The 22,528-nt window shown below is 40.6% G+C and overlaps 1 protein-coding gene across 1 annotated transcript in view; it reads right to left on the bottom strand.

Annotated features, from left to right (window-relative positions):
* Nucleotides 1-22,528, bottom strand: part of LOC126282225 (tubulin polyglutamylase ttll6-like) — a 395,080-nt gene that overhangs the window by 140,662 nt on the left and 231,890 nt on the right. Inside the window, exon 11 of the mRNA XM_049981790.1 lies at nt 10,886-11,105. Coding sequence (XP_049837747.1) covers nt 10,886-11,105 — 220 coding nt within the window. The remainder of the gene's footprint in view (nt 1-10,885; nt 11,106-22,528) is intronic.

Genomic DNA, 22,528 nt, shown 5'->3' with positions numbered 1-22,528 from the left:
GTACAGAAGCAAATAACCAGAGCCACTTCCTCATCCCCTCAAACCCAGAACCTCTCACAGAAGAACCCTAAAAGTGCCCCACTTGTGACAGGATACTTCCCAGGACTGGATCAGACTCTGAATGTGGCTCTCCAGCAGGGATACAACTTCCTAAAATCTTGCCCCGAAATGAGATCCATCCTTCATGAAATCCTCCCCACTCCACCAAGAGTGTCTTTCTGCCGTCCACCTAACCTTCGTAACCTCTTGGTTCATCCCTATGAAATCCCCAAACCACCTTCCCTACCCTCTGGCTCCTACCCTTGTAACCGCCCCCGGTGTAAAACCTGTCCTATGCACCCTCCCACCACCACCTACTCCAGTCCTGTAACTCGGAAGGTGTACACGATCAAAGGCAGAGCCACGTGTGAAAGCACCCACGTGATTTACCAACTGACCTGCCTACACTGTGACACTTTATATGTGGGAATGACCAGCAACAAACTGTCCATTCGCATAAATGGACACAGGCAGACAGTGTTTGTTGGTAATGAGGATCACCCTGTGGCTAAACATGCCTTGGTGCACGGCCAGCACATCTTGGCACAGTGTTACACCGTCTGGGTTATCTGGATACTTCCCACCAACACCAACCTATCCGAACTCTGGAGATGGGAACTTGCCCTTCAGTATAACCTCTCTTCTCGATATCCACCAGGCCTCAACCTCCGCTAATTTCAAGTTGCCACCACTCATACCTCACCTGTCTTTCAACAACTTCTTTGCCCCTGTACTTCCACCTCGACTGACATCTCTGCCCGAACTCTTTGCCTTTAAAAATGTCTGCTTGTGTCTGTGTATGTGCGGATGGATATGTGTGTTAGTGTACACCTGTCCTTTTTTCCCCCTAAGGTAAGTCTTTCTACTCCCGGGATTGGAATGACTCCTTACCCTCTCCCTTAAAACCCACATCCTTTCGTCTTTCCTTCTTTCCTGAAGAAGCAACCGTCGGTTGCGAAAGCTAGAAATTTTGTGTGTGTGTTTGTGTGTTATTTTATTGCACCTGTCTACCGGCACTTTCCCGCTTGGTAAGTCTTGGAATCTTTGTTTTTAATGTATTTTCCCATGTGGAAGTTTCTTTCTATTTTATTTACATAAGCTTAAATTAAATAAGATTCATTTAATGGAAGGTTTTCTTTAGTGCTGGGAGGTAGAATTACCAATTCAATCAAGCAAATGATTACTTATGTGTGACATTGTTGATTGTACAATTTTTCTAGGAATCTGTGTTCTTCTGAAAGGCTGGATAGAATTCTATTGCATCTCTCCATGAGTAATTATCAATTTTATTTTATTCACACATTTTTTCCCTCAATTTTCTCATGTACTGGGGTGGGATAGTACCTGAACATTTTAACAGGGTTAGTTATATGGACAATCATCGGCTGTCATTCGGGCACAGTGCAGTAGATATTGGATGAAGAAGCACAAGAAGCATCTAATAATGTTAAAGAAGTGTTAGTCAATGCACCTGTCTTGAAACACCCAGTGATGAATGAAGCTTTTAAGTTAGCAACTGATGCTTCTGAGTATATTATTCCTCAGGAATTGTTTCAAAGGAAGCACAATCCACCATCAGGAGATCTTGGGACAGTATCTTTCACTAGTAGGAGTCTTAACAACCAAACAAGCATGAGCTTAACTACACAGCAACAGAGAAGGAATTGTTGGCAACTGTATGGATCACACAAAAGTTTCAAACACTCATCTGGGGACCTAGTACTGTAATACAGATGGACCACCAAGCCTTAGTCTTTATTATGGAAGGCAGTCCATTACACAATAGATTAATTCACTAGGCCTTATTGCTACAAAAGTATCAAATAGAAATAAATTATATAAAAGATTCAGAGAATAAAGATTCAGAGAATACAGTACCAGATGCATTCTCATAATTGCCATTAGGCATGAATGATTACACATACTGGTGGACTAGGAGTTATCTTTCAATGAATTTTCTGATTATAAGCTATACTAATGATGAAGTGAGGAGACTAACACTGCAAGTAAAACAGTAATAAAAACTGATGAATATTTTGGTAATAAACAAGAAAGATGTGAACAGACATCACTATTATTAGAGGCCAAGACTATGTGGACGGTAGCTGAGAATACACTGTTTGAGCAGTTACAAGTTGATAAAATACAGTGGAGATTATGCATTCCACAAACTAGGGAGAATTTCCTCATATTGTTTATACATAAATTATACACATTTGTACATCAAAACCCATGTGAATGAGTCATGAAAGAGACTGGAGGTATTTGTGGGACATACTGGTCTGATAGACATAATATTTTGACACAGATGATCCTCGAGTTCCACGTAATCTAGAATGAGTACGACTTATGTCTACAGGACTACTCCTGTAGAAGCGATGAATAAAAATTTTGTCAGTGAGCCATTATTAAAACTATTTAAATGACCTACTTTAAGAAAGATGGAATCAAAATAAACTAAATAAGACAGTAGATAATAATCTACACAGACAGGTACAATTATGAATAAGGAAATACAGTGAGGGAACACAAAGGTCATAATTCCAGACAAATGACTTAGTTCAAATCAGAGAATTTTGTCAGAGTTCAAACTTAAAGAAGCAAATGAGTAAGTTTTTCCTAGGTATGGTGGACAGAGGGAATGCCACGTCCTAAAGCAGTGTTTTTGATGGATCCAAGAACTGGTCAAGAAAAAGGACTTTACAGTATTGATACATTAAAGAAACTCATAAACTCAGGAGAATCTGATCTTTGTAGTGGAACTGAATTCCCCACAATGGCTACTATGTGTTACACAATGCAGCAGTAGCAATAAACGAATAACGAGTACACGATTGTTATACAGAGCAAACGAATAAATCCTATAAAACATTAAGTTCAGCATCATGGTGAATTATTCTTCAGGTAGGGGACCTTGGATTAGGGGTTGGGAAGGGATTCAGTCTTTGGGTCTATCTTTCTTTATTCGATCTTAACACACATATTTTTTTTCTTCCTCTTTTTTCTTCTCTGTTAGGAGTACCAACACTATTCTCCCACTTTCCATGTGCATACGTTACTATCGTTGTAATGTTTCATATATTCATATCACATAGTGGTGAGAGATATATGGTATCACACTCATATTGCATGGACATGGGCAGATGACATGGACAGTTAGAATTAATTCAATCATACTTAAAGGGTCATCACATTATCGGGGAGGGGGAGATTCAGAGTAGTACATGCGACTCTGGGACGGATGTTATGCAATCCTAACATGTAAATACAGGATGGTGGGTGGCAGAATACCACTGTGGGAGTGGTGGGAAAGATAGTGGGTAGAACAGTCCTCACTTCAGGGCATGACGAGAGGTAGTCGAAACCCTGGTGCTACAGCCCTGGGTGGTGTGAGGGTAACTTCGGCCTATGAAGGCCTCAGCAAGACCCTTGGAATATTTGGTGAGGGACTGCTTGTCACTACAGCTGTGACAACAGATGCAGCTAGGCTGCATGGAAGGGACTTCTTGGTATGAAATGGGTGATAGCTGTCAAAGCGGATATATTTCTGGTGGTTGAAATGTTTGACATGGATGGAGGTACTCATGTAGCAATTTTTGGGGTGGAGCTCAACATAAAGGAAAATGGCTTGCTTAGTTGAGAGGGACCACGTAAGTAAATGGGGGAGAAGGTGTTGATGTTTGGAGGAATATGGATTGGGTGACCTCAATGTCAGTGCAGATCAAGATGGTGTCATGAGTGGATCTGAACCAGGTAAGGGGTTTTGGCTTCTGGGTGGTTGGGAACAATTTCTCTAGATGGTGCATGAATAGGCTGACATAAGATGGCATCATGTGTTGCCTATTACTGTACTTTGGATTTGCCTGTAGGTGCTGTGTTCAGAGGCGTAGTTATGTGTGAGGATATAGTTGGTATGGTGATCAAGTTGTAGGTGTGGAGTTTGGTGGATGTTGGGAAAGGTAACATGTTGTGAACTGTAGTACTGACATAAGTTAATTGTATTTTCAGATTATGAGTGACCTAATGAAAGTTAACCACACTGGTGTCAACATAACAAATAACATTATAATCGGAATAATAAACTCAAGTGAAATTAAGTTTAAATAAGATCTTGAGATTTTCAGGTAAGTGATACATGCCAACAGATAAATGTACTGAAAATAAGATAAAAACTGACTGTTTCTGGGAGTAGACAAAAACATAAAAACTGGGAAGAATTCACTTGCTATGTCACAAAAGGAACAGTATATTCTATTGTACACTATGCGAATTATACTGATAAGTGTTTTGCTGTATCACAGTGATGTGTGTAAAATACTCTTACAAACAGATCATGGGTATGGCCACGGGAACCAGAATGGATCCTTCCTATGCTGACCCTTTCGTGGGTGGCATGGAGAGGGCTTTCCTAGCATCCATAAGCCTTCAGCCCCTGGTTTGGTTAAGATAGATTGATGGCATCTTTGCCACAAGAATTCATGGTGAGGCTGACCTGTTAAAATTCCTGGAATCTCTAAATACCTTCTCCCAATTAAAATTTCACATGATCCTACTCCAAATTTCATGCCACTTTCCCTAATATTGATCTCATCCACACTGAAGACCAGCTACACACTTCTGTCCACATTAAAGATGCTAACAAACAGTAGTACTTACATTCTGACAGCTACTATCCCTTCCACATCAAAAGTTTCCTCCCATACAGCCATGGCATTCAAGGCAAACGTATTTGTTTGGATGCAGACTCCTTACAGCAGTACACCACCATTCTCATCTCAGCATAGACTCCTTACAGCAACACATCACCATTCTCACCTCAGCATTCACTGAACTAGTTACCCCATCAGCCTAGTTCAAAAGTAGATTTTTCAGGTCCACACATCTAATCTTGGTACAGCTAAAAAAAAAAAAAAAAAAAAAAAAAAAAAAAAAAAAAAAAAACTTTGGAGCACACCACTTTTCACCCATTATTATCCTGGTCTTGAACGTGTTAATCAGCTAACTCGACAAGGGCATGACTTCCTAATATCATGACCTCAAATGAGATCCATTTTGCCCACCGTGCGTAGAATATCTTTCCGTTGCCCTCCCAGTCTCTGCAATATCCTTGTCAGACCCTATGCTCCTTATGCACCCATCTCCCTACTGTATGGCTCCTTCCTCTGTGACCATGCCTGCTGTATGGCTTGCCCTATGCACCCTCCTACTACTACCTATACCAGCTCTGTAACTGGCAAAACATATACTGTCAAAGGGAGAGCCAACTGTGAAATGATACATGTCTTATACCAGCTGTTTTGTAAACACTGTTCGGCCTTTTACATCGGCATGAGCACCACCAAGGAATCAGTTAGGATGAATGGGCATAGGAAGTTGGTGTACACCAGCAACACACAATAGCCTGTTGCAGAGCATGCTCAACAACATGACAGTTGTCACCTCAGTGCCTGTTTCACCACACATGCCATTTGGATTCTTCACCCAAACCTGTTTCTCATTACTCCACAGGTAGGAACTAGCACTATAACATGGCCTTGATTCTTACCACCCACCTGACATTAATTAACATTAATTTCTTCTATCTCAGCATTCATTCACAGTAACTGCTCCTTTCTTCACTCCATTTTATTTTGCTACACCTTTCATTTTCTGACCTGTCTATTTTTTGCCATTCCCCTCCCACATCTGTTACATACAATGCACTTAGCTTTTCACTCTTACTAACTGATGTTTTAGTAGTGAACTCTGTCTTTCATATTGACCTGTCTTCCATCTTTAAGCTCTCAAGTTTTCAAATCTCACCTGGTGCAGTCCCCAACAATCAGTTTTTCCTTCTCATACTGTCTGGTAAATCTCCCCTGACCCGGGGTTTCGGGTTGCTGCTCTGAACTGTAAACGTTTCCTGAAACCACTCTTACTTCTCCTTCAACTCTGACTTTCAGAAGAAGGAGCTGCTGGCTTCAAAAGCTTGTAAAAGTTAAACAGTTTTTTGTGTGTGTTCACCTGTCACCACTCGCTGAGTAGATGTTTTATCTATCCATTTGCATTATAGTTGTTTCATTGTATTCTTTGACAAATCTTTTGTACAACAAATAAAATGATTTGAAGATTGAATGTAATAAGATGGCCATCATACTCCATCTCACACTCACATTACTATATAAGGGTGAAATGGAATTTAGTAACCAGAAATAGCACTGGCAGAAATAGAGACACTATTAAATCATTAGCCACCAAATTAATGATTACTTCTCCATGGCAGCAGGAAAAGTTAAACCAAAAATCAACAAACAAATATAAATGCATGAGATTTGCTTGTGCATAGACTGCATGCACTATCAACAGGCATTAAATTAAAAACATCCCAAGAAGATTATGGATTTCATCACATCACTAAAAAAAATAGTAATTTTGGTTATCATGCTATTTCCTGACACAATTAAATATGCTTTAGTAACATCCACCTATAAAAGTGAAGAGAAGCAAACAACCTCTAATTACACACCTGTTTCGCTGCATCCAGTTTGATAGGTGTTTGGAAAAGTGGTAGATACTCACTCATATATACACAGACAGAATATTGACTCATTTGACTGAGTGGAACTTCCTACCTGTCTCTCAGATTGGTCTTCATAAAGGATTCTCTGGAGAGTAAGTAATATCAGATACTACAAATAATCTTCTAGCAGAACTAAACAAGATAAAATATCCTTTTAGCATATTCTGTGAAATTATGAAAGGCTTTCAGCGTGTACACCATAAAATTCTACATTGAAAAGTAAAGTGTTACAGTATATACAGCACACCTATTGCATGGATGGCTTCTTATACTGGTAACAGAAACTGGAGCATCTCCTCCACAGGCTGGGTTACAGGCATGACACCAAGCTCAGAATGAGGGAACATTACACTTGGGATCCCACAAGGATCAGTGCTGGGTCAACTCTTGCTTTTAATTGACTGCCATGGTTTTCCAATGAGTTTAGAAAGTGGTTCAAAATCTATAATAATGTTTGCTGATGACACAAACATACTGGTCAAAGATATAAAGCCTTCCTTAACAGCTACAGTGTCAGCTGACTTCTGGACAGGCCTACAAGTGGTTCACAGCTAACATTTTAAGCCTTAATGACATAATGATTCATACTGTGTGATGCTCATCAAGCAATAATGAGATGCTAGTACCAGAAGTACACATTGATGGTCATACTTGAACTGAAACACACTGCATGAAATTCCTTGTGGGTCATTTACATTGAACATTAACATATAGATAAACAAATCAAGAAACTGAGTGACTGCCTCTACAGCCAAATGGTTAACATTGCTGCCTTTGATGGGGAAGGACCAGTGTCTGATTCCCAGTACCTCAGATTTTTCTGAAGTTGGGAGGTCTGGAATGGAGCCCACGCACACTTGTGATGCTAAATGAGGAGCTGCATCATCAGGACTTATCTACTTGCAATAATGGCTGGAGGGATTGGTGTCATACTGAGCAGATGCACCAAGATCATAGAGAGCTCCTTGTACTGCCTCATAGGCAGCGGTCAACCAGTTGGAACAGGACTAAGGCCAAATCTCTGAGTGGTGCTTAAATTTACGTTCATATTCGAGTTTACATTTAGGAACAGAGTTAAGCATGTTTGGCCTTTAGAAACATCACTCAATATGTTGACCTGGAGACAAGTGTGTTAACTTATTCTGCATGTTTCCACTCCCTTATATCTTATGGAATCATCTTCTACAGCAGTGCTCCTAAAGTAAATAAAGCATTTATTTGGAAAAAGTAAGCAGTAAGTTTACCATGTAAAGTAACTAACAGTTCATTCACAGAAGCATTTTTAAAGATATTGGAATTCTGAGACTCACTTCTCAAAACAGCCTACTGGATTGGTGCATAAGTTCTTAGCATTTTCACGTACATTTAATATACACAACAGACACACATAACAGAGACTCTAGTCATCAATAAAAAATTCCCCTTTACTATTTACAATAGTCTGCCAAAGCTGGGGTAACTTTTCAACTCCACAACTTTAGAAATCAAGTGATTTTGAGGTGAAGAACTTGTTGAGCCATGTCATGAGCAAATTTTCATCTGGAAAGAAAGTTCCCTGAAGGTCATTTGATAGAGAGTGGGTAAGATGAAAATCTGAGGTCGCAAGATCAGGTGAATAAGGTTGGTGTGGAATGACTTCCCAACACTACTCCTTGATAGTGCTTTTTGTAAGTCCAGCAGAGAGCGGCTGGGCATTTTCGGGAAGTAGCATCACTTAACGCAGACTTCCTTGTCACTGTTCTTGGACTGTATCTGCAAGATGTCTCAGATGTTGACAATAAATGTCAGCACTCATTGCTAAACCTTGGGGAAGCAATTCCTAGGACACTGTTCCATCAGATGCACAACATTATCTTTTGTGGATGTGTGCAGGTCTTTGTACGAGGAGTCACTACTTTATTTGAGCTCAACCACTCCTTTCTTTTCCTTATGTTAGCATAAAACTACCACTTCCAGTCACCAGTAATGATACAGGATAGGAATTGTTGGTGTTGTACATGAGCCAATTGATGACGAGCAAGCAGGGATGCGCACATGGCCACTCACTGATTTTTGTGATTTTGGTTTAGAGTATGCAGTAAACATACACCTGATTTTTGAACCTCTCCCAATGCATGCAAATATTGCACATTGGTGGAATGATCACAGTTGATCACATTTGACAGTTCTCGAGTATACTGATGTGGACTAATGTGCTTAAAACATCTTCATCAAACTCTAAAATTCTTCCTAAATGTGGAGAGTCACTAATATTGAAGTGATCCTCCTTGCTGTGCTCTGTCCAATGCCATTATCTCCATACATGGCACAAATGTTTCTGGTTGCCTCCACTGCTGTCACCCATTTATTGAACTCAAACAGAAGAATGTGTTGGAAATGTTTTGATTTCTCCAGTTGGCACTCCACTTTCTAGCATCCACAACTCCACTCATTATACCCAGTTGACAAAATGACAGTATGTTAACTCAAATAGCAACAGTGAATTACGAATAAAATTGAGAAATATACCCATAGCAACCAGAATACAAATGTGTAAAACCAAAATACTATGCATGTACCTGATATTCACACATATTGATTTTTGTTATCGAGAATCAAAATTGGTTTTAGGTGGACTGTGATCTACACAATCACCATAGCAGACACAAAAAAGTATTTTATGTAGACGTTGCTTCTTGTTTCGTGTTCAGAATGGTGTCACAATCTCTACTGGAAAGATATTCAACAAGCTCCTATCCAACAAAAAGCAGGAAATCAGGAATGCCTGCCAATTCGCAAGAAAATGAAAAACATACCTCATAGCTACACTTTCTACACATTATCTGAATATCCAGATTCAGGAATTGAAAAGTTCTGGCAGTTACATGGCGTACAGTCTAAAACTGCAAGACAGGTGGTAACATACTGTAAGTAGGACTAAGTATTTACAGATGCAGGTACATATTTCATTTGGAAACTAATGTTGTAATTAAATAAATATTGAGCTACTATTAGCAGATAAATAGCAGCTGCATTATTCAAAGCAGAAGCTTTCTTTTAAATTTATTTAATTGTTTAAATTTAAATAGCATGTGCATGAACAGCATTAAGCAATATAGCGATTGTTTGCAGAGTACATTTTCACTCAGTAGCAGCATGGGTACTGATCTGAAATGTCCTAGCAGATTAAAATTGTCTGCCAAACTGAGACTCAAACCTGTGACCTTCATCTTATGCAAGCAAATGCTCTACAAACTGGGCCATTCAAACATGACTCATGGCCTGTCCTCATAGCTTTGCTTCCACTAGTACCTCTAGTACCTTTCTCCTACTTTCCAGAGTTCAGAGAAGTTCGCCCATGTACCTATTAGGATTTGTAGTTGGAGGAGAAGATACTGCATATATATGGCTTAGTCACAGCTTTGGGGATTGTTTCCATAATGTATTTTCAATCTGCAGTGGAATGTGTGCCAATCTGAAACTTCTTGACACATTAAAACTGTGTGCCGAACCGGAAGTCAAAAGGAGGACCTTTGTCTTTCATGCTTTACCAACTGCCCTACACAAATCAGTGCACACTCTTCTGCAGAGTAAAAATTCATTCTGGAATTAATCCCTGAGGCTCTGGCTAAGCCATTTTTCTCTAAAATCCTTTCTTCTGAGAGTGCAAGTCCCATTAACTATGCAGGATAATTTTTGTGAGGTTGGGATAGTAGGAGAGAGATAATGGCAGAAGTAAAGCTCTGAGGGCAGGACAGGAGTCATGCATGAAGAGCACAGCTGGCAGTGCACTTGCATCATCAAAGGCAAATGTCCCAGATCAGAGTCCCAATACAACACCCAGTTTTACTCGGCCAGGAACTTTCAGCAAAGTGAAATTTTATTATTAGTAGAATATAGAGATTAAGTTTCTATGTTTTCCTCATCTTCTGCTAATTTATACCTTGACTTGTTCCACATCCTTGAAGGTTCTCCTCCTTGAGGGAATCTACAGAACATGATGAATAAATGAATTTTGATGTAAAAAAGTCTAGGTGGTTGGTAAATTTTAAGATAATTTTTCTTTGGCATTGAAAATATAGAGAATACACATTCTGACATATGCAGGTGCAATATTCCAATATGAAATTTTTCGGCACTGTAACTTTCACAGCTTAAATGAGACCCATTTAAAAATCAATCTACAAAATACTATACTGTTTAGTACATAAACTACATCTTTGAAAGGTGTTTGTTACTGGTTTAACAAGATTCAAATGGCATACTTAAGTAGCTATGCTGCTTAGTTTGATTATACACATTTGGTACCTCTATCTCCTCTCTCTGTTGGCGGGAACATTCCTCACGAGCTCTTGAAGCTGCTGTGTCTTGGAAAACAGAGCTCTGTGTCTGATTGAAGAACTGCTCATACTTTTCACTGTCGTTGCTTGGATATATTCTTCGGAAATTTCCTGTATGCTTTTCTTCCCATGCTGCCTGCTGCTTTGCAATCTTGTTTGCAATTGATGGCCCATTATGATGGTCATTACTGTAAATGTTACCAGCACACATTTACAAATGTACTTCACACACCAGTGATTAACAATATTTCTCGAAATATATGTTAATATTGAATATAAATGAAAGTTATTGTTACTATTGGTTTGAATTTCTAGTCATTCAAAGCATAGAGTATGGAAATTTTTGACAGAATTTAAGTATTTTTAGGAGTAAAGGAGACCACTCACTGACACACACCCACACACCCACACACACACACACACACAATTCACTCACTGACACACACACACACACACACACACACACACACACACAATTGTGTCCTTATATTGTACTGGCTGGACACACTGGACACACAATAACGGGACTGCACTTCAGCAGATGAACTAGGGTGAGGAGTGGATTGTGTTGAATAGAGTGGATAGAGAGAGAAGAGAAGAGAGAGAGGGGGGGGGGGGGGGAGGGTTGGGGGCAGGAAGAGGGGGGGGGGTGGATAGCTTGTGATAAAAGGAGAGAGGATGGAAGCAGGAGGGGTCGTTTTTATCTTATGACTCAGAGGGAGGTAGCAGGTTTGCAGGCAAGGAATGCAGGAGGGAGGCATGGCAGGTGTACAGGGTGGGAGTATGATACATGGGTGCCAGAGCTTGTGAGGTGTGGTGCATGATAATATGACTTGGAGGTGGAGATTGGTAGGGGATGACAGAACAGAGGAAGGTGAAACTGTTGGATATAGTGTGTAAGGGCTATGGGTTAGTGGAGAATGAGGCCAGGATACCCAGATCATATATTATTAGTTGGAGGTGACTTGAACTGACCAAATATAGACTGAGGCATCTATGGATTCATTGGAGGAGGTACAAGCAGACAGTCTTGTGAAGTTTATCTGAACACATATTTTGAAATCTGTCTTCAGTAGCTGGCTCGACAGCCCACATGCAATGGAAATTTTTTAGATCTGGTAGCTATGAATAGGCCTGACCAAGCATCATAATAGAGACAGTGATTGGTGGTCATGATGTCATCTTAGTGACTTTGATTACTAAAGTTAATAGGTCATTCAAGAAGGCTAGGAGAGTGTATCTCCTAGAAACAACAGGTATACAATTGTTAGTATGCCACTTAGACAATGAATTGCCATCATTTAGTTGCAGTACAAGGGGTGTAGAGGAATTATGTGGGCAAAGTTTAAATCAATTGTAAATCATACTCTGAAGAAGTATATGCCAAGTATGTGGATTAAGGATGGAAAAGGCTCACTGTTGTTTCATAACAAAATTTAAAAAATTTTGAGGATGCAAAAGCTGCTGCACACTCTGTTCAATAGAGAATGCACAACTGATGACAAGCAAAAGTTAACAGAAATTCTTAATCTGTAAAAAGATTAATGCAGAAAGCTTACAATAACTACTACAATCATACCTTAGCATTCAAATCTTGCAGAGAACCTCAGAAAATTCTGGTCCTCTGCAGAATTGCTAAGTGGGTCTAAGGCTTCTATACAGTCATTTGTTGACAAGCCTGGTGTGACTGTTTTAGGATGCCAGGGAAAGAGAGAGTAAATCAGAAAATGGTCAAAAGAAGATAAGTCTATGGTCAGAGTCCTAGAAGGGATTTCGATCTTTTGGTCTTACTAGTTTAAATTGGCACTGAATAGAATATTCTGTATGTCATTTGGTCCTAATAGTACAAGTAAACATATTGTTACCTATTTAGGGAAAAACAGTAAAAGTCAACTTACATTACTAGTACTGCAGTGCAACATAGTACAAATCTTGTAGCACTCTTTGACTGGTCATGGAAAATAATGCAAATGATGACTTAATCTCTTTGAAACAATGTGTCCTACTATTACAGAATACCTATAATATATTGTTACCTGTCTGAGTACTACTTGAAGTCATAAACATTTGCCTGAAGTATGAAAACAGACTTATTCACATTTAATAGTATAATGATGGGTGGTAGTTATTTGAGTACTATTTGATGCTTTTAAACATTTGCTTAGAGTATGAAAACAGATCATTCTCAGTGTACAATATAGTCACGTGTGCTGGTTTGATCACATAAATATGACAAAATAGTAGTAACAGAAAACTGTATAATTTTGAAAACATGTTTAGATCATTCAGAATAATAGAACATGCAAAGAAATCTTTAACACAGGACAAAAATGATGAAACAGATAACAGATAAATGCTCTTGGTAATGTGCAGTAGTGAATACATGAAGAAGTATTATTATAAATAGCTGTTTCACAGGCAAAATTTCCTTTTATTTAAAGCCTGTTTCTGTGTATTTCAGCTATTACTGAAATAAGTATGTGAAACACTGTAGTTAACGTGGAAAAACAGGAAGATGCATTCTCCTATGTGTTATTTAAGCTAACTGAGGAGAGGTTAGGAATAATCTAGGATGTTGAGGATGCAATATGCAATGACAGTGATCCTTTGTCAGACATATCTGTTGATTGTGACACTGACAAAGAGTATGTACTGGAAGAGAGTGAATCAAGTGAGGATGAAGATACAAATGTGTTTAAGATTGTGACTGCTGGGTGACCTTCGAAGAGAAAGAAAATTGACAGTACTGCACAGGAAGTTGGCTATGTAACTGCTGAAACAGAAAAAAATGTCTGCACTAAATGCTGTGAAAGGTATTCATTCTCAAAAAGCAAGAGCAGAACGAAAACAAAAGTGGAACACAGCACAAAAATATATAACAGTCAAAGGAAACAAACCTCTAAAAATGTGCAGTTTGAGATGTAAAGGAAAACTAGACAAATTTACTGATGAACAGAACACAGCTGGGGTACAAAGATTTAATGAATATTGGGCTCTTGGAGATCGAGACAAAAGAAGTAACCTACGTGGTCAGCTTCATTGACTCGAAAGCATCTCCAAAATAATGGAGAAGGACACAGGATCCCGACAAAGCAAAATGCCATATGATTACTCATTTGTTTCATTTCAGAATAAAATTTTGTGTTTGCAGAGGATGTTTCATGAATGAGGTCCAGATGTTCATTACACTTGCACCTACCAATCGACATCCTAATGCATCTGGAACTTTAAGCGATGACAACAGGGGAAAAGCACCAACTGCTAACAAACACTCTCCTGAGAAACTAAAAGAAGTAAAAGACCACATTTCATCATTTTCTCATTATAAATCACACCAAACATGTTGAGGAAGTATTAGGGTTCTTCTCCCATCATATCTGAATTTGTAAACAATGTACAAGCTCTACTGTGACAGAAAGGATAGGCCACTTTTCAGTAACATATACGAGAGTTCCATAAGATGAACCTTACATTTAAAGAGCCTAAAGTGAATAAGTGTCACAAATTTGATGTTTTACATGAAAAAAAGGAATTTGCATTAGTGAAAGATAGTCCTATGCCACGAGGCAGACAATGTATACCTTCAAAAGGACAAAGACAAAAAACATTCCTGCTCAGATAGTTTGGTGCTATGTTACATTTTCAACTTACAACAGTGTCTGCTGACTGCATTTTTGAATAATTCAGCAGTTTTTTTATCAACAGCCACTGTTGACATAAAATTTGACCATGGATGAAACCAGTATGGGTAGCATAAATCGCTACATGTTGCATGAAGTAGAGGGTGCTCATGTTGGAAATTAGATTCCAATGTGTGTTTTCAAGGAGCTGATGTCAATTCCTTCAGAAGTGAAACAAACTACATTCTACTCAGGCACCTGCAGCGGGCACAATAAAAACTCTTATTTGGTTGCAGCATTGGTGTTTGCCAAACAGTAAAATCCAAGTCTGAATATAGTTAATCATAAGTTCATTGTTAGCGGCCATAGTTACTTACAATGTGACATTGGCCATGGTTTGATAAAAAAAAAAAGGAGATGTTGCAAGTCCCAGTGGCTCCTCTGTGTGACTGGTATCAACTGGTGTGTTCAGTTGGCAAGAGAAGAAAATCTGCAGTTGCAGAACTGTCACATACCAACTTCTTGGTTTTTGCTGGTGTTCTCAAAGACACCTTACAAATTCAAAAGAAGGATACACAGGGAAATCAATTTACATGGCAGGATGTATAAACGGCTTTGTTTTATGAAAGAGTATGGTATATATTTTTTTTTTTAAAAAAAAAGAGTCTCTATGAGGATGAACAGTTTCAATCAATAAGGTTGATTCATAGATGGAAGATAGGTGACTCCTGCCTGGAAAATGTTATCATGACACACTACCCATTTCCAAAGGGAAAAAGAAAGATCTTTTGGATCTCCGCCCACTTGTTCTAGCTACATTTTACAAAGATCTCAAAACAAATGAAGATCAGGACAACTACACTTACATAGAAGAATTTCATGGTGACTGAACTGATGCTGCTAACCTGTCAGCCATTTAGCTGTGTATTTCCTTTGTTCTTTTTATTTTCATCACTTGAAATTATGTAAATGTTATTGTATTCACCAGTCACTATACTATAAGTCCAGTCCATGGTATGACAGTAACAGACTCTGTCACATAAAACCTCAAATACAATACTTTGAATATAATCGAACAATGGAAAATCCAGGATGGAATGTAAAAACATTACAGAAAGGAAAGTTGCCACTCACAATAGAGCAAAGATGCTGAGTTGCAGATAGGCACAACAAAAAGACTGTCACAATATAAGCTATTGGCCAACAAGGCCTTTCTCAAAAGTAGATCACACACACACACACACACACACACACACACACACACACACACACATATCACACACACATGAATGCAGCCTCTGGCAGCTTCCGGCTGTGTCGTCAAGTGACTGTAGGATGATCCAATATGACTTAGGCAAAATTTCCAGTTGGCATGATGAATGACAGCAAGCTCTAAATGTAGAAAAATGTAAGTTATTGCAGATGAGTACAAAAAACAAACCCATAATGTTCAAATACAGTATTAGTAGTGTGCTGCTTGATACAGTCATGTCAGTTAAAATATCTAACACTGCAAAGCAATGTGAAATAGAATGCACATGTGAGGATTCTAGTAGGGAACGTGAATGGTCAGCTTTGGTATATTGAGAGAATTTTAGGAAAGTATGGTTCAGCTGTAAAGGAGGCCACTTACAGGACACCAGTGCAACCCACTGTTGGGTACTGTTTGAGCAGGAGCCGCACCATGTTAGACTGAAGGAAGACATTTAAGCATTTTAGGTGTGGGCTGCTAGATTTGTTACCAGTAGGTCGGACAGCATTTAAGATGCTTCGGGAACTCATGGAAATCACTGAAGGGAAGGTGACTTTCTTTTCAAAGAGCACTATTGAAAAAATTGAGGCTGACTGCAGAATGATCCTACTGCTGCCAATGTACATTTTGCGTAAGGACTATGAAGACAAGATTACAAACATTAAGGTTCTTATGGAGGCATATTGACAGGTGTTTTTCCCTGCTTTATTTGGAGTGGAACAGAAAAGGAAATGATTAATAGTGGTACAGGGTAACACTCCACCACATATCACACAATGGTTTGCAGAATATGTATGTAGATGTACATGTACATGTAGATTAAGAAAGCAAAAGAAGTGTTGCAAACACAGCTCCCACTTGCGTAGTTTACATAATCTGGCACTGGAGGGAAGCACCCAGATGGTACAGGTTGTGAAGCAGCCACTGAAATCAAGCATTTCATGCTCAGCTACATGATGTGCCACTGGGTGGTCAACTTTGTTCTTGACCACATTTTGATGGTGGCTATTCATTCTGATAAACACCTGGTTTGTTGTCATACCAACATAAATAGCTGTGCAGCAATTGTGGCAGAATAGGTGTATGATATGGTTGCTTTCACAGGTGCTCTTGCCGCTCACAAGATAAGATTAGCCTGTGACAGGACTGGAGTAAGAAGTGCTGGGTGGGTGAACTGGGCAAATCTTACACTTGGGTCATCCACTGGGTCTTACTTACAGAAATGACCTATTGGAAAGAGAATGGGGGTGTGAATGGCATAGGGATGGAGCAGGTTGTTGTGTAGGTTGGGTGGGCGAGGGAATACTGCTTTAGGATGGATGGAAAGGATCTTGGGTAGGATGACCCAATTTTTGGGCATGATGATTAGATAATTAAAGCTTTGGCAAAGGATACAGTCCAGTTATCCACTACAGGGTGATAATGGGTGATGACGAGGTGCCACTTTGTAGTCAGATGGTGGGACTCTGGGAGGTGGGAAATGCGAAGATATGGCATGGGAAATCTGTTTAAGAACTAGTTTTTGGGAGGTGTGTCTTTTTGTGAAGCTCTTTGTGAAACCTTCAGCACAGTGGGCAAGGGAATTCTTTTCCACAGGTAGTTAGGCCATATGGGAGCAATTTTTTGGCATGGAAGGGGTGACAGCTGTTAAAATGCACGTAATGCTTAATATGAACAGAGGTGTGGATGAAACCATCAGGGAGGTGGTAGATAAGACCTGGTAGTTGACATGTTGGGTTGAAGAGGGCCAGATAAAGCAGATGTAGAGAGGTGTTGCGGTTGTGGATATGTTGTATTGGACCTGAGTCCACATCATGATGACATTATCAATGAATCACTGCCATACACAGGACTTGGGGCTTAGGGATGCTTGGAGGGTTTCCTCTAAGTGGTTCATAATAAGATTGGCATAGGAGGATACCCTGCAGGTACCCATGGCTGTAGCATGGATTTGTGTATATACCTTCCCTGTAGGTGTGTGTGAGGATATACACTGCTGTCTATTGCATTGCATTTATTTTGCCATAAAACAGTATAAACAGGCGACAGTAAAGTAGAAACTGTAAAGAATACAGAATGTGAGCAACTGTAACATGCATAATGGTAGAAAAAATGTTCTTCATTTTTTCAACTTAACGGATTTGCTCACACATTCTGACAACTGGTTAATGTGTGGCCACCTCTGGCACAAATACTGGCCTGATAATGGCGGGACATGCTGTGAATGATGTTATCAATCTCATGTTCAGGCAATAATGCCCATTGCTCCTGCAAAGCTGCTCAAAAATATTGAGAGTGGTCATTGGCTGCTGATGTGATGCAACCTGTCTTCCTAGTGCATCCCAGACATGGTCTTTGGGATTCAAATCAGGAGAGTGAATGAGCCCCGCCATGCATGCAATATCTTCCATTTCCAATAAAACATCAGCTACCCATGCTCTATGAGGTCAAGTATTATTGTCCATCAGTACAAAGTCTGGGCCCACAGCACCTCACAAAACCACATATGAGATCCCAAGATCTCCTGACATTACCTGACAGCAGTTAAGTCTTGCTGATTCACTCATACAGTTTCATGAAGAGGTGTTCAAATGGTCAACATAATCCCTGCCAACTCCATTAGAAATCCTTCTTGACATCAGTCTCTTTCCACAATGTTTGGGCCCCAAAATCATGTTCCACATGTCCTCCAGATGAAAATAAATTGAAAATCACTATCCCGACCAAACCGTGACTCATCTGCGAAAAGAACATTGGCCCACTGTTTGATCATCCAGGTGCAATGCTGATGGATCGACTCTAGACATCACCTTCTGTGAAGACATGCAATGGGTAAACTGAGAGCAGGTCTCCAACAATAAAAGCTACTCTGCTGGAGCCACTATTTGCCTTGATACTGTGGTGACACCGCCAGACACCACACTTGCTAGGTGGCAGCCTTTAAATTGGCTGCGGTCCGGTAGTATACGTCGGACCCACGTGTCACCACTATCAGTGATTGCAGACTGAGCGCCACCACACGGCAGGTCTAGAGAGACTTCCTAGCACTCGCCCCAGTTGTACAGCCGACATTGCTAGCGATGGTTCACTGCCTACTCACGTTCTCATTTGCCGAGAAGTTAGTTTAGCATAGACTTCAGCTGCGTCATTTACTACGACCTAACAAGGTGCCATTATCAGTTACTATTGATATTGTGAACTATGTATTGTCAAGAGCGACATTCGTCAGTAATGGATTAAAGTTAAGTATTCCACCAGCTACGTCCGTTTTTCTAAATTCTAATTTCCTTGTCCTGTTCCAGACCTCACGTCAGCCTGCGTGAGCTAAAACGCATTCCTTTCTGCCTCCTCTAGTAGCATGGTGTTGGCTCTCCTGCCAACCACAACATTGGCGACAAGGCACAACCGCATTCTTATCGATATTGTCCTGATTTACTTGTGTAATGGCTTCACCACAATCTTCAGATGTACTGTCCGAATTTTATTGCTTACAGAATCAGCAGACGCAGACATTACTGGATACCCTTGGACAGTTCGTCCAAGGTCAACGTGCAATGCAAAATGATGCGGCAGTCACTGCTCCACCGATAACGCAGCCACAAAACACAGTTGCACCAACTTTTTGACCTTTTGATGCTGCGCTGGAAAGCTGGACGGAGTGGTCACGCCAATTTGGATTCCATCTTGCCACCTACAGAATTCAAGGTAACGAGCGGCAGCCTTTTTTGTTGTCTTCAGTCGGCGTAGAAACGTACCATGTGATAGTCAAATTATTTCCCCAACGCAACGTAGCAACTCTACCCTATGACGAAATTTTGTCTGCCTTAGATGCATATTTCAAAGAATCAGTCAATGTAGTTTCGAAACGATATACCTTCTTTCGTACAAAACATACAGCAGGTTAGACTAATCGGGAGTGGTTTGCAAACTTGCAAGGTCTTACTAGGGACTGTGCTTTTGAGTGTCAATGTGGACTCCCTTATTCAGATACTATGGTACGTGATGCAATTGCACAGAACATTTATGATGTTCTTATAAGGGAACAGATTTTGAAACTAGTCAATCCCTCCCTTCGACAAGTGATGGACATATTGGATTGGCAGGACACACTTGACTTTGCTCAGGAATCATTTGAAACTTCGCCAGGAGTGTGTCAGGTTAAATGGCCCACTGGGCGAGCTGCATGGAGCAGTAAACAGCCCTCGCGCCCGGCCGTGCCGCTGCCGCCAGGCTCTTAGCCACATGTGCCACACCGGCAAGCAAATGCAGTGATAAAATCATGCCCGTGGTGTGCTACTAAACATTCCCGTGAGAATTGCCCTTCATGCCAAGCTATTTGCTTTTATTGTAATAAAAACGAACATGTTCAGAGTGTTTGCCAGAAAAAGTTCGGATTAGAAGCTCAAAACTGTTCCAGGCCCTTTGCTTTGCGCCAGAATCGGAATCAAACCAAGGATACTCAGGCTCGCGAAACTTCGCCCATGGAAATTCATGTAGTTCATTCCACTCCACGCAGTGCCACTCTATCTAACAGTGACTGTGTTCGTCCCAAAAATAGTGTGCGTCTATATCACCAGAACTCCCGTCAAGTCGCAAGTGATTATGTACCAGTCTCAGTTCACATTGCACAAGACAGTTGCTCTTGTCGTCAGCAGGACAATAAACTTTTTGTAGACTTGGACATTAACGGCAAAGTGATACCATTCCAGCTCGATAGAGGAGCTGCAGTTTCACTGATCAATCAAGACACTTACGAACTGCTGGACACACCTCCGTTGCGTGCCGCAAATGTTAAGTTAACTAGCTATTCAGGTCAAGAGATCCCTGTGTTAGGACAGTGCAGCCTTCTTGCAACATACAAAGGACAAACAAATCTTGTGTCATTTTACATCCTTCGTCCTTCTTCTGCAATGAACTTGTTTGGTTTCGATTTATTTCAGTTGTTCAACTTGTCTATGGTAAATCAGGTCCTATCAGTCAACAAGACTGTGCCTTCAGGCAGTGTTTCTCGTCTATGTGAAGAATTTGCAGACATTTTGGCACCGGGCCTCGGTTGCGCTAAGAACTATAAAGCACATTTGGAACTAAAAGTAAACACGCAACCGAAAGTTTTCAGAGCGGGCAAAGTTCCCCACGCATTGCATGAGGTCACAAAAACATTTCACGATTTTGAATCACAAGGTGTAATTGAACGTGTGCAGGCTTCTCTCTGGGCATCACCCTTAGTAATTTTGCCAAAACCTTCCGGCAAATTGAGACTTTGTGTGGACTTCCAAGGCAACAGTGAATCCACAACTAGTGATTGCAACTTTTCCTTTACCCCGCCCGGAAGATCTTTTTGACAAACTATGTCGAGGTAAATATTTTTCAAAGTTAGATCTCGCAGATGTGTACTTGCAAATACCGGTGGACAAAGAATCCCAGTGCGTTTTGGTGGTTAACACACATCTTGGGTTGTATCAATTCAAACGACTGCCATTCGGGTGTGCATCCATCCCTGCATTGTTTCAGCAATATCTACAAACTTTTTGTGCGTCGGTCCCTACTGCAGCAAATTATCTGGACGATATTGTGATCTCTGGAAAGACGGAAAAAGAACATTTGGCCAATCTCAGAACATTATGTCAGGTCTTGCGACAAAATGTTGTTCGCTTGCGGAAGGACAAATGTGTGTTTTTTGCTCGTGACTTGCCATACTTGGGACATGTACTCAATCCCCAAGGCATACATCCCAGTCCAACGCACCTCCGTGCCATACAAGACTTGCCGTCGCCACGGAATTTGAAGCAGCTACAGAGTCTGCTGGGAAAAATAAATTACTACCACCGCTATGTGCCGCATGCCTCTTCCATTTCAGGTCTGCTTCATCGCTTACGCCTTAAGGGTGTTTCGTTCATCTGGACGACGGAGTACGAACGCGCCTTTCGCCAGTTGAAATCGGCGTTGCTTTCCAATACTTGCCTGACGCCATTCGATCCCCAGAAGCCCCTCTTGTTGATGGTGGATGCATCGGATTTCGGGATCGGTGCTGTGCTTACGCACAAAGATGGATCACACGATTGCCCTATTGCCTTTGCGTCCAAATTGCTCTCATCTGCTCAAAGAAATTATTCACAGATTGAGAAAAAAGCATTGGCTCTCGTATTTGGTGTTACAAGGTTTCATGATTTCTTGTATGGTCGTCACTTTACCATAATCACAGACCACAAACCTTTGACATCGCTTTTCCATCCGAACAAGCCTGTACCTCCACGTACATCGCAGAAATTCATTCGCTGCTCTATTTTCCTCTCGCAGTACGGCTACGATATCTTGTATCGGTCCACTGCTAAGCACGGAAACGCCAATGCATTGTCCCGCTTGCCTGTTGCTGAGGATAGGACATTCGATTCCTCCGAACTTGCTTGCATGTTCATTCATGCCGAAACCGATGACGTGGTCGAATCGTTTCCGATTGAATTTTGTCGTGTAGCTACAGCCACAGCTGCCGACCCTGTCCTTGCTCCCGTACTGCATTTTGTTGCTACGCAATGTCCCTTGTCAATGTTATGGATCGGGGACCTGTTGGTTCGCTGATTTTATGCTCACAAGAAGAGACTTTTTGTTCGACATGGTGTTTTGCTGTTGCGTTCTGATAATGATCAGTCCAGGGTCGTGGTCCCATGTTCGTTACAGTCCTCTGTCTTACAGCTTCTCCACCAAGGACATGGGGGTATAGTGAGAACGAAACAACTTGCTC

Source organism: Schistocerca gregaria, chromosome 7 (genome assembly GCF_023897955.1).
Source record: "Schistocerca gregaria isolate iqSchGreg1 chromosome 7, iqSchGreg1.2, whole genome shotgun sequence".
NCBI classification, from domain to species: domain Eukaryota; kingdom Metazoa; phylum Arthropoda; class Insecta; order Orthoptera; family Acrididae; genus Schistocerca; species Schistocerca gregaria.
This window is presented reverse-complemented; position numbering and strand designations above follow the sequence as displayed.